The 13,282-nt window shown below is 49.3% G+C and overlaps 2 protein-coding genes across 4 annotated transcripts in view; both read right to left on the minus strand.

Annotated features, from left to right (window-relative positions):
* Window positions 1-223: 223 nt before the first annotated feature.
* Window positions 224-5,033, minus strand: kbtbd11 (kelch repeat and BTB (POZ) domain containing 11). 2 transcript variants are annotated; one of them, XM_079752893.1, is made up of 3 exons: window positions 4,638-5,033; window positions 3,873-3,958; window positions 224-3,772 (listed from the first exon to the last, which is right to left on the minus strand). In XM_079752893.1, exon 3 carries the CDS (start codon window positions 3,741-3,743, stop codon window positions 1,749-1,751), a length of 1,995 nt encoding a protein of 664 aa, XP_079609019.1. In that variant the 5' UTR covers window positions 3,744-3,772; window positions 3,873-3,958; window positions 4,638-5,033; the 3' UTR covers window positions 224-1,748. The 2 variants fall into 2 exon arrangements, with proteins under 2 accessions (XP_079609019.1, XP_079609018.1); XM_079752892.1 differs by having other exon boundaries at window positions 224-3,958.
* A 2,200-nt stretch (window positions 5,034-7,233) lies between these two features.
* The window catches only part of arhgef10 (Rho guanine nucleotide exchange factor (GEF) 10), a 51,093-nt gene continuing 45,044 nt past the window's right edge, over window positions 7,234-13,282 (minus strand). For both annotated transcript variants that reach the window (XM_079751787.1, XM_079751786.1), the window contains 2 exons: window positions 9,488-9,610; window positions 7,234-8,891 (listed from right to left, as the gene is read on the minus strand). In XM_079751787.1, the coding sequence (XP_079607913.1) occupies window positions 8,380-8,891; window positions 9,488-9,610 (635 nt within the window). In that variant the 3' untranslated portion in view covers window positions 7,234-8,379. The remainder of the gene's footprint in view (window positions 8,892-9,487; window positions 9,611-13,282) is intronic.

Raw genomic sequence — 13,282 nt, forward strand, 5'->3', positions numbered from 1 at the left:
AACGTTTCCTACATTACATGAGGTTTCCACGGAGACTGCCCCTGCATGAGTTGTACTGTTCTCCCAGGGTCCAGGTTTGACCACTTCAAGGCATCATGGGTTTAAGCAAGAGATAATAAGTAGTCGAGATACATTTTAGCATTTTGAAAGGGAAATTAGTATACCTTTCATCAAATGTTCAACCACAAAATGGTTTATTTGAAGCACTTAGTTTGGACGGCATCCAACAGTTAGTTCACTTTAAGCTTGATTAAAAATGACTTGGACAGAAAGCTTTTAACTAGCATCGCATCATTGTACCATCATCACAAAAAGCTGCATTCAGTCAAAAAATATTTTAAAAATATTGATTCCAGGGAGATACTAAACCAGCATTCCAAACATATACATTTTCACAGTGAATGCTCTGAAACATTGTAAAGCATAACTAAAAGCATTTCTTTCCTGATGGGGAAAATCCACCTTTCCAGACTGTATCTTAACAAAACTCACACTGATAGTTTATTGCAATGGCAACAAATATTGTCAGAACTCAACATGATATGCAGTTTATTGGGTTGTGGCATAAATAGAAAATAAAATATTTCTAAGGAATTATCTTATCTTGTTATGACTGTGACATGTGATCTTCCCTGGATCAATTGATTCAGAAGACGGTCAGAAGTGCCTTTGTGCATAGGTTATTTTGAACTTCCCTCATAGTGCTTTTAGGGCAGATATGATGCCCTCCTATTGGAAACCAAAGCTTTTGCTTGATTCTGGATGGGATTATAGTGTGTAAGTCACAGGGGTGTTTTTCATATGCCATCTGATAAACACAATGCATAACAAAAATATCTGTAAGATACATAGTGCTCTTTTAGTCTCATTTAAGTCCTATTTTATTCTTTGGAGAACGTGGTAAACACAATCACTTTAAACCAAGTTTGTAGTAACAACCCAAATAGTGTCTGAAATCCATAAACACACACGTTTCCCTTTGTAATAAGCCAATCATTTGTTCACAGTTTTCCAAACACAACAAATATCCAAATGGCAAATGCATATTTTGCTTCTTCTTGCTAAATTTTACATCCCTACATCACAACACTGGTGACCTCAAGTCAAGAGGGTTTCTAACATGAACATCAAGCACAATCAATGTTCTGGAAATCTACATGGGTAGCATCATGTGTTTAATAACGTCTGTAGTAGCCGTTTAATACACTATGATAGCTCTTCAAAGGCAGTCGAGATGAGGCTTCTGGCTTCCCACCAACCGTTGTAGTCAGTGGTTCATACTGTGGCCTTATCACCAATTGATTTGGATTGGAATAAAAAACTTGTTACAAGTCTAGATAAGAGCTTTGTCCAGGCGTTATGGAGCCAACACGTTTAAAATAGGTCTTCATAGTCAACAATTATATATGTCCTTGACAATATCTCTGCTTACTGAATTTTAAAAAGTGCGCAAAAACAAAGGTGAATATAGAAAATCTGCAACCACCTAAGGTCAGTTCCATCATGTAATTATATACAGCTGTGCTGCTGTGTCCATTCATTCAACACTGAAAGTTTATTTTTGTCCCTTTTCTTAAGGCTGGCCCCTGTAGACACATGACTCTGCCATGCAAATACACACATTCCACTTCAAGCAGGTACATTGGACACAACAAAATATATAACGCTGATACTGAATCAAAAGGTTGGCCGTCGCCTTTACCAGTCCTGCTCCGAGACACACCATTGTTCTGGAGCCCGTGCCCCCACTACGCCACCGCCTCATGCTTTTCAGGCAAACTGAGCACGAAGGGAAACAGTACACCCTTCGCCTCCAGCGGGGCCCGCAGCGACTCCTCCACAAAGTGGGCGCCCTCCTCCTCCACCACGAACTGCAGCGTCTGGCTCTTGGTGACGCAGTAGATGCAGTTTCCGATCACCGCGCAGCGGAAGGGCGAGACGGTTCCCAGCCGCTGGGACGCGCAGTCCTGCCACATCTTCACGATGGTGTTGTACTTGAAGACGTTGACGCCCTGCTCGCGGTGCACGTCGAAGCGGTAGATGAAGCTCTTCAGGGCCACCATGTCGGAGGACCTCTTGCGGCTGCTGTTGTAGGGGCACTCCTGCCACTCGTCGCGCCTGGGCTCGTACTTGAGCAGGCGGTAGAAGAGGGAGCCCCCGGAGACGTACAGCTCCCCGTTGCACGTGGTGGCCTCGTGCGCCACGGCGAACGCCCCCTTGGGCAGGGGCGCCACGGTGGACCAGCGGTCGGTGCGCGGGTCGTAGCGCTCCACAGTGAACAGGCACTCCCCTCCGATGGCGTACAGGTGGCCGTCCATGGACACCAGCTTGAGCTGGGCGCGAGCCTGGTTCAGGGGGCGCACCTCCGTCCAGCGGTCGTCCACGGGGTTGTAGTAGAAGACCCGGTCGGACACTTTCCCCCGCTCTCCGTAGCCCTTGATCCCGCCGGCCACAAACAGGTAGTTGTACATGGTGCACATCCCGCAGCCCTTGGTGTTGATGTCCTCGGGCATGGCGGTCAGGGCCCGCCAGTCGTCGGCCGCCTCGTCGTAGTAGTACATCATGTGGCCCTCCTCGAACGACGCCACCGAGAGGGGGCTCTGCGGCCGGCTGCTGCAACGGCTGGCCGGCCGGCTGCCCACGCGGTCGAACACGTCGTTGATCTCGGCCACCATCAGCGTCGGCCGGCCCTCGGTCCTCTTCCTTAGGATGAGGTCCCTCTCGGAGCCCGTCAGTCGGCCGTACACGGAGGGGTCCCGCAGGACCCGCAGGAAGTGGTCGCTCATGAAGCGGTAGGCGGTCTCCTTGAGCTCGCTGAGACGCTGCTTCTTGGCGATGCTCAGCACCTCGTAGCAGTTCTCGGCCGTGAGCTGCTCCGACATGGAGTCCATGGCCGCCTGCACGGCGCAGGGCACCTGCAGGATCTTGGCGCCCGTGATGACGTCCACCACGGTGTCCTTGCTCACGTTCATCCGGGAGGTGTAGATGTAGTCTATCAGCACGGACAACGTCTTGTAGCTCAGCCCCTTCACTTTGAGGATGTCCCGCGAGAGCCTGGCTTTGAAGTAGTCGCTCTTCTCCGCCAGGATCTCCTTGTGAGCGTTTATTTTCTGCCCGCCGACTTCAATGACCAAATCGGGTTCCTTCGCACTCAGGGGATTCTCTGTTCCCGGGCCGCTTTCCCGGTGCCCGAGGCTCCCACTGTCCCCGGAACATCCACCCGGATTGTCTTCGACGGGAAGATGAGACGCACTGGAGCCGGGAATGGAAGAGCGAACCGGCTCCGTTAGCACTGGCTGGCCACCAGTGGTAATACAATGAGTGTCAGGCTGTGCCTGTCCATGGCCTGTGTTTTTCTCACACTGTCCTCTTTGAGAAGCCTCTGCACTCGCTGATGCACTTCCATCTGCTTCCTCTCGGGCTCCGGGGTCCAGGAAGCACACAGAGGAATCCCCAGCGTGGGAAATGTCTGCCTTGACGTCACCGTGGTTGTCACCGTTGCCCATTTTACCATTGAGGTTCTTCACTATAACGGCCTCCCTCATTTCAAGACCCGCCTTATGGTTTGACATCTGGAACTGTTGATCCTTAGCAACGTTCAAGTTGTCCCCCGTCTGATCGTCGAAGGTCAATTTGCCGTCCAATAGGTACTCTCTCTCGAATGTGGCCGGAGCATCTGAATCGAGAGGCTGATTGCACTGCAGGAATTCCCCGATAAGTGGGGCGGCGTTGTCCTTCTTCATCAGAGCCGGACATGTTTTCCTATCTATGCCTGAGAGGGAGGCAAGGTCAGAGTTTACAGTGTGAAGAATGACGTCAGCCTCCACCATGAAGGTCTCTCCTCCCAGCCTCTGGCTCCCATTCATCTTCACCTTTTCACTGGTGCCAGGAATCAGTGGATTGACGAATCATATTAGCTAGTATAGCTTAATGTTGGTCTTTTTTTTTTTTTTTTTACCTACATGAAGTAAAAAAAGAGGAGCATTAGTGTACATTTTTTAAGCAAAACAAGGAAACGTTTTTTGCAAAACGACTTGCGGGCAAACACTGGATGGCGCTGTATCTCTGATAATGTTTGAAAGTGTGAAACGGAGTCAAAAAGTACATTCTGCCTACCGCTGAGAAAAAATGTAAAAAGAGGTAAACGATGCAAAGGTACAATGGCATTGCCCCACTACATTTCACACTTCTTGCTTATCCATTATAGATCCTTTTAATTGTAGAAATAACACCAACAGGTGTAGCTCCTTACATGAATTATGATTGAAATGGTAGTGCACCATTATGTACACAACTAGTTAGGTAACTATACATTGACCATGCTGGTGCTGCGACAGCACTAAACGATACTTTTCTAATCTAAAAAGTTACTTTACCCTGCTATTGATCAATTAAAAGAGTCCATTCCTTGTTGGGTAGACGGTCACGAAGGGCGCATGCCCAGTGGGTGATGCGCTCCCTTGTGAGAGACCGTATTGGTAATCCATGAATACGATGACATGGGAACAGTTAGGCTTACGAGAATCCAATGTGACCGACGAAACACCACACTGTACCATTTCATAGCGAAGCAGAACAGAAAGGACATGATTACGACACATCACGAGACATTTCTCCGATTTCTTATTTTGACCTACTTGCGTTTCCCTTGCTGCCACAAATCAGCCAAGCGCAGCAGTTTCTTCGGGATCCCCCACCAAGCCTCGTTATGTAAGGCAGTCGCAATAATAATGCATCAAGTGGTCCGGCTGTATAGTTTCCTAGATGAGTGACCGATGGACCTATTCATCGGAGGATCTGGAGGTTGTTCCGTATGTGACACCACAGCCACCCGACGAGATGCAACGTCTCCTTATGTTCCGCTCAGAATGAGACGCAGAAACGACGAATTATCATGCAGGTCACGCATCTGTGGACCACGCTGTGAACGTCCCCCAGAGTAGCCTGTTTTCCTTCTGAGATGATGTGTTAGAGCTGTGGAGAGCTTCACACATCCAATGTCCCTTCACCCCAAATAACGAGTTCACGTTTAAGCCGAGCTGCACTCTCCGGCTGCCTTACTGCGGTCACGCCATCAGCACTTCGGAGAAGCGCGCGCGGTCACGCAGTCTACACTTAAAAAAGCGAGGGCGCATCTACGTTGCGTTGTACGGTAAAGCGGTTTTGCGCCTGCAGGGATTTCGTGGTGCATTCCAGTGCACCTCGTAATCTCAGAAATATCTACTCGAATGGCCACCAAAGTTTTTTAGAAGGGAAATTATTCAATTTTTTCTTCATAATTTAGCTTTTAATACATGCATTGCTATGCAGGTAGATGTAGAAAATTCATAAAATATTAAAATTAAAAATTGTTTTCTACAAACTTAGATATTAAAGTTATCCCCAATAAGAATGTATTAGGATAGGCAGATATTAAAAAGATCCAAACAAATATCGGATAAATATGTACTATTCCATTATCCATTACCTTCAGATTTTATATTTGACATTGTATCCACACAATGACTTTGTTTGAAAAATAAACAACATATGCAGGACTACAACCTGAGTCTTCAGCACTTATATCAGTTGGTCTTACTTACCACTGCACCAACAAGACACTTACAATAGATGCTCAGATTTTATATTTTAAGTTACATTCACATATAACAAGATAACAAGGACTTGGACCCTGGTGTCCAGTATGCTACTTTCATATCTACCTATATAGTAATGTATGCATATTGCCGATGACTAACATCTAAATATTGAAAAATGCTGCCGTAAAATCAGTCATTTTAAAATCAGCTCCGGTACCTAGGTACACATTGAACAATGAATTGGTATGTATGATATGAGTGATGATGTATGAGTATGCCAATGTGGTTAAATTATTTTATGAAATTTCTCTATCTGCCAACATTGCAATTGGGTAAGACATAAGTATGCATTTCAAAAAAGGAAAATAAGAAACAATAGAATCTTTCACGTTTACAACAAGTCTCAAGTACATGGCCATGAGTATCGGCGCAAAACTTCTTTACGGTACAAAGTAATGTAGATGCGCAATCACTTTTTTAAGTGTAGATGGCGTGACCGCGCTTCTCCGAAGTATCGATGCCGTGACCGCATTGCTGCCTTGGAAGTGATTTGATTTGCACTGTTGCCTACAGTCAGTCGTAAGTTGATCAAAAGCACTCCCCCTATATTGGCATTAACCCTACACAGATTGCCACGGCAGGCAGTGGCATCCAATGCACGCGTCAGGGGAATCAAAAGTTCATGCGACATTCTTTCACTAACGAACGCCTCGGGGTGACAGCCGTTATCAGCACCGAGGAACGACCGTGTAAAATATTAAGTAACTCCCTTTTTCTTAGATGGTGAGCTCCAGTCTCCATTTTGGCAACACAACATTTTATCTGGTTAATATGAAATACGTATGCAAATAGGTTTGATTACTGAATAAGCTTTTGCATGGATTTTAAAAGTAAGATATTAGGGCAGGCTATGGAAAGTGAACTTTCTTTGTGTCTGTCGCTGCACGTCTGCGCCACTGTGCCCGTCAGATATGAAACCAGCATTGTACAGCAGAGCTGTAGGCTAGAGCTTCTGTAGAGCATTGCTTCTCTTGGGAAGATAAATGCTGCCTGTTCACAGGGCGAAGGGAAACCTTTACAGACTGATAACGATACACGCAAAGCTGGATCTCCATGGACCCCCTTAACAGGCTTGTGGAAAACAAAAGGTTCCCATTTGCAAGGTCGTCAGGATTATGTGATTGCAGCCAGACAAACTAACTAAAACACAATCACAAAACTGACTAAAATAGAAACAGACGGTAATAAACCCCCTCATTTAACTAGCTTGCTTGGTTGGGTATATCCCGATTAAATAAACCATTATTATTATTATCAGTATTGCATTACGAGCAATATCAGTATTCCCTTTCTATGGCAGCTCAATATAAGCTGAGCTCTTATTCCCATACAACAGAGAACAGCAACGGATGAAAAGGAGGAAAGGTGGGCCCAGGGAACCCTTGGGATTGGATAAAGCAGAAGACTGTGTTATTGTGTTTTGTTTCTTCCCCGTGGGGCCACACTGCCACTCTGCTGAAGCAGGATTGCATAACGGAGTCTGTAGGCGTTGGTGAAACAGTCCACCGATGAGTGTGGCAGCAGAAATGAAGCTGAAACATGAGCATACATAAATCGGAGAAGAATCTAGTGAAAATACACAAATAGGCTTGAATGAAGTGTTTATATATTTGTTAAGGTACAGCCAAAAAAAATACATGGAGACCGTGACAAAAGTAAAGCTTTGCATGTCGTTCTTTTTTTTGTAATACCCATTTTTTTTAAATGAGAAGAAAAACAAATGTGTCAAACAATAAAGCGTTCCCTCCTGGTCATCACTCGTTCCTAGTGGAAACCTGGCCTGCCAGGTATGCTCTGTGAGGCCTCTCACACTGGGTCAGTCATGTTCAGACTCAGACAGATCTCTGTGCTCTGCTCCGGCAGCACACTGCTATGAGACACGAGTCAGCTTCAGTGTACCAATCTCAAATAAAAAATAATGATATATATATATAAAATAAAACAGTCCCATACTCAGTGTAGTTTGCAGCGCCCTTTAGATTTATGACGCCCAACAGGCCACATGAGAGCTGAATATTCAACGCCGAGAACGGATAAAGCTTTTAACAAGCCAGCTCTGCAACCACTCTGTTGAGACACACATGTACATGGACACCAGCACACACACACACACACACACACACACACACACACACACACACACACACACACGCGCACACACACACGCAAGCGCACACACACACACACACGCACAAACGCACACTCGGTGTGCGAACATTTCTGCAGTCCTTTTGCCCCAAGTGAAACACAGGTTTCAATACTGTCAGTACAGGCATGGCACATGGAGGAGAGGAATCCAGTCTATTAGGATTGTTATACGACACCGTTGTGTTGACTTTCTCACCAGTCCACCCATATCAACTGGCTTCCGCTTCCCATGATAAAATGTCCACCGGTAGCACTCTTCCGCATGACTAAGTGGTTTTATTGAGTTCCCTTTGGCCTCGTGCAAGGGCCATGTGCATGTGGATGCGTGTACGCCTATGAGAACATCCGTTCGTGCTACCACTGGGAACCTTGTGGAAGGCCCAATGTCATACTGTTGAAAGAATAAACGGATCGGTTCAAAAATCAGCGAGGACAGCAGGCGTTCAGGCAGTCCGTTCTTCAACAAAAGACCTCAACAGGTCTACACAAGTGCAACCTTTGAAGGCAACCTTTGTCCTCGGGCTATTGATCAGTTCATGAACTACTGAGCCCCCCCGTCTCCCTGCTGCTGCTGCTGCTGCTGCTGACGTGGTCACATGTTGAGCAGGGGGATCTGCCACACCATGATGGTGGAGGCGCTGTCCTCGTGGCGCGTGGGCTTGCTCTTCCTGTTGACCCTGCGGTGGCCCAGCCCCCCGGACACCACCAGCAGGGAGCTGACGTCCACTCTGCTGGCGGGGCCGCGGCCCCTCTGGTGCTGCTGCTGGGCCGGGTCGTGCAGCAGGTCGTACAGGGCCCCGTCCTCGGGCCCGTGCTCCAGGGAGCCCTGGGACGGCGCCAGGCTGCCGCAGGACGAGCTGGAGAGCGAGTCCTGCAGGGCCATGGCGGTGCAGCCCGCCTCGCCCAGCCACACGCCCCGCCGCCGCCGCTGCCCGGCGGGGGTGCCGGGCTCCGGCGACTCCCCGCTCTTCTCCCCGGGGGTGTGGGCGGGGGCGGGGCCGGGGGCGGCGGCCTGGTCGCCGGACGTGCGGTTGCACACGGCGGCGGCCATGGTGAGGAAGCGGACGGGTCCGTGGTGGGCGTGGAAGGACACCATGCCGCGGCCTGCGAGGAACGCGCACGTCAGCTTGCGGGGTTACCATGCACGGTTGCTTCGCGTGCCAGGCATTCTGGAGGTTCGCATGCATGCTGGTAAAAGCGTCCGCTAAAGGCCCTGAATGTAAATGTCCCTAACTATAACTATAATATATGGGACACATGTAGAACTTCAGGAATTGTGTACATTTTGTAGAAGGAGAATTAACCGCAGTGGAGTAATGACTGCACCCATGCAGCCGTGTGTTACCGTCAGCCCACCGGGCCAGCAGGACACCCTAGAATCAGACGTTTCATTTGTTCCCTTCAGGCGAAGGCATAATTGGAAAAGGCAAGTGCAGAAAAAACATTCCTACGCCAGGGGCCTCCTTCAGCTATGCGCAATTATTGGATCTTATTAACCCCCCCCCAAATTGTCCTGGAAAAGTTCAAACTAAAACTAAAACAGAAAAACGGGGAGGAATGTTCTGCCATGAGAGGACGAGAGTTGGAGGTCAACACTTACATTCGAGCCCCTTCAGCGCAATCAGACATACATGTACCTGAGCCCCCCCCCCCCCCCCCCCGGGATACGAGCGGCTGGAGAGGCGGGGCTTCGAACTCACCTGTCACCTTGGGGATGCCCTGGAGTCTTGGCACCGAGAGGGCCACGGTCATCCCCAGGTTGGTGCCCACCAGCAGCAGACCGTAGCACACCAGCAGACTGCTCACCGTCACCCTCTGGCTCCCTGTGGACACAGCACAACCATACACTGTTGGGCGGGGTGTTCAGGTCAACCTCCCCTGAGGTTCACGTCTGTTCCCCTGGGTAAGGGGAACGGGGTACGGCTGAGCTAGCCCCTGCCCGGGGGCTTGTGACTCGGGGGGTGTACCTTGGTAAGGGGCACGGGGTACACCTGAACTACACCTTGCCCATGTGCTCTGACTTAGGTGGTGAGCTCAGCTGACACCTTTGCTTGCCGCTTCACTTCCGCATTTGGCTTGACTTGCTTTGTCCCTGGTTTGTGGTTCCTTTGTCAGTGTATATTTTGTTAGGACATACTCATTGACAGTTTAATCCCTTGAGCAAACACACACACACACCCACACACCTTGTTCTTTGTGATTCAGCGTCAGGGCTGTGCAACCCACAAACACACACATGCATACTCGAACAAGAAGCTGGAGCTGTGTTGTGGGGGGAGGCGAACCTCTTCCCCCCAACCTCTCTTTGAACCTCTGAGGCTGAATGGGCAGACAATTGAGCAGGTAGAGGCCTTTAGATACCTGGGCACAGATATCGACAACCACCTGTCCTTCTCACAGCACACAAACTGGAAACTCAGGAGCTTTGATGTCAGACAGGACATTTTAACAGCTGTCTATAAGTCACTCATAGAATCTGTTCAACATCACATCCTGGTTCACCCTCACCTCTGTCAAAAACAAATAAAAGCTTTCCCGGATCATCAATCAAGGAAGCAAAATAACTGGCAAAACTCAAAATCAACTATCAGTACTCCACAGCCAGGCATTTAAAAGAAAAGCCATCCATATTACACAGGATCCCACCCAGCCCCTGCACAAGTCCTTCCAACATCTGCCATCAGGCCGCCGATATAGAGTACCCCTATCTAAGAAAAACGTACACAAAAACTCATTCATACCCATTGCCATAAACAGCTTAAATAAACAATGAACAATGGACAAATGCAATGGTCACTTTACACTTCACACATAGCCACAGCTTTTGCCTTTTGTCTTGGTTATTTTTTACAGTTTTTAATATTTATACTTGTTTTTAGATCTATGTGTGCGCTCAGAAATCAATGTTGTATGACTATCAGTACATTGTCCTGTTTGTATGCCGAGCAACGTCAAAGATGATTTTCTGTTACGACAGACAAAGTTTTCTGAATCTGACCTGAATCTGAACTGCATTATGAGCTGGAAATGTTTCAAGTGTACTGTCAATGGGCCACGTCGCCAGGTGGGATACTACAATGGAATACAGTGGGATGGGAGAGGAAGAGTTGGGCATGCAGCAGCTCTTAACAGTAGTTGGTCCCCAGGGCGACCTGAGGAGAAGCCGGGACAAAAGCAGTGCTTCACAAATGTCTCTTTCAGCCCGAGTGAAAAGGGCAACATAATGGCTCCCTTTAAGACTAACACTAAACACAAAAGGCTTACGCAATATAACGAGTGAGGCGTAACGCCGTGATTAAGCGGCCATCTCTTCCTCCTTTCAGAATCGCTTGCTGCAACAACATGAATCAGCTTGCTGTACTTTGGTCCGCGGTGCCACCATCATTCTGTTTGGACAGACAGACAGACAGTCGGAGATAGTGGCACGTTCCCGCCGGACCGGGGGATAAAGCCTGCTCGAGTGACTTATTATGAGGAACCTGGCACTCTCTCACACCAAAAACACCTCCCCCTCTAATAACTCCATGGGAATACTGTAACAGCCCATAATTAGTCAGGTGTCTGCACAAGAGGGGAGGATGAGGAGGGCTTTTGATGGGGATCCAGGGGGTGAAAACCAGCTCTGAGCTGGGCTTCGTGGGCGGTGAGAGGAGCCATGAGTCAACACCAAACACTCAGGCTAGAGGCCCGCCCCCCTTCCTTCCTAGCCCCCCCGCCCTCACCCCTCCCTTACAGTAATCCCCCTGGGCTTCATGACGGGAGATCAGCGGTCTGAGATAGGCAGACGGACTGGTTGCCCCTCCAGCAGCAACCCCCTCTAGAGACAGGGGGGCCGTGACAACCGGGGGGCTTACATGTGTATTTAATGAGGACCCCAGGTCAGCAGAGGCTCAGGCTGCTGGCTCCGGTGGGGGTAGGGGGGGGGGGGGGGGGGGGGGGGTTGTACTTGACTTCCTCCTTTCATAATATTTGGAGTTTGCCGCCCAGAGGGTGAACCAAAATAAAACCTGGGCCGAGCGTCAACACGGCCCCGGCTCTGGCTCCCATCCCGCCGGAGAGTCGCTTTGATCCGCACTCAGCGCCGTCGAGCCCCAGTAGGGCGGCGACGCCCTGATCCCACACGTCGGCACCCCCCCCTTGCTACGGTACGCCGGCCACCAACCGCCCGCCTCAGCACTATGCGGTGCGGAGCGGACGCACAAACGCCCGCCGGGCTGCGACTGTTTCCCTCGCGCTTTGCACTGTAGTCCTGTGCGCACTGCATTTTTCGAGTATCCCCGATGCAATTCAAACCCCGGCCTCTCTTGTCCAACACCCGATAACCGATCCAGACTGTGGAAATAGAAGATGACCTGACAAAAAAAACCTAAGATAAGATGAAATCAAAAGCGTGCATGAGGCCATTCCCGTACCCTTTCATCCCAGCTTGAAGTTTCACTTCGATCGAATGCAGGCTCCTCTGGGTTTGCATTGTATGTGTACAGCGTGGGAGTCACCCCAGTGAGCCCAAACACACACACACACATGCACACGTCATTAGGCCATGCTTGGCTGCATATTTAGGTCAAAAGCGATGCAGACAAATGGCAACAAGCACTTCCTTCCTCTTCTGCAGGCCACCACCACAGCGAGAGCAGCCTACTCTCTGGGGAACACCTCATCTCACAGTCTACCAGTGAGACCTGATGACCTGTGCATCCCCCCCCATCCTGTTAAACACTCAGGAAGCCTTCACACACCATGGCCTTAGAAGTGAAACACCTTCTGTGTGATATGAATAGGAAGTAATGTGTGTATCTGACCTGCTTCTTCAAGCAACCTTCCCCTAGACCCTCGATCTCTCCACACAGCAGCTCCCTCATGAATGGGTTTATGCGGGATTCCACTCTGAGTCTGCTCCACGTATGAAAGGTGATGGATCCAGCAGCAAGCAGGCAGGCCGAGGCGTTCAACGTGCCTGAACCTGAGATGGACTTACCCCTTCCCACCTTGGGTGTGTCAATTATTCTATTCACACACACACATACACACACACACACACACACACACACACACACACACACACACACACACAGTTCTCAGGGTTACTCAAGCTGAACGCCAACGCCCCATGGAGAACTCTTTCTCATGTCGAGGAAATTGTTAACTAAACGAAGTGCCCACCGTTCCAAGTGAGGCTGTGAAACACGATCGACGTTCATCTCTATTTAGACGCGTCTGAAAGGAAAGTGGGTGGAAAAGAAAAAAAATGGAACCGTACCGGTCTTTTCATTCAGCCAGATCCAATATCAGCCCTGTTTCCTGTAACTGGAATCGACCCCCGCCCACCCCGACAGCTTCCTCTGCCCGAGCAGTCTGACCCACTAGGACGTCTGCGTTTGGTGGTCGCAGTTCTCCGACCACCACCCCTCAGGCTCAAAGCGGCCGTCAGACTCACGGCGCGGATCGCAACATGCCACAGAAGAAAATAAAAGCTATGCGCAGGTTGGCAGAAC

Source organism: Pollachius pollachius (assembly GCF_949987615.1).
Source record: "Pollachius pollachius genome assembly, chromosome: 15".
NCBI lineage: Eukaryota > Metazoa > Chordata > Actinopteri > Gadiformes > Gadidae > Pollachius > Pollachius pollachius.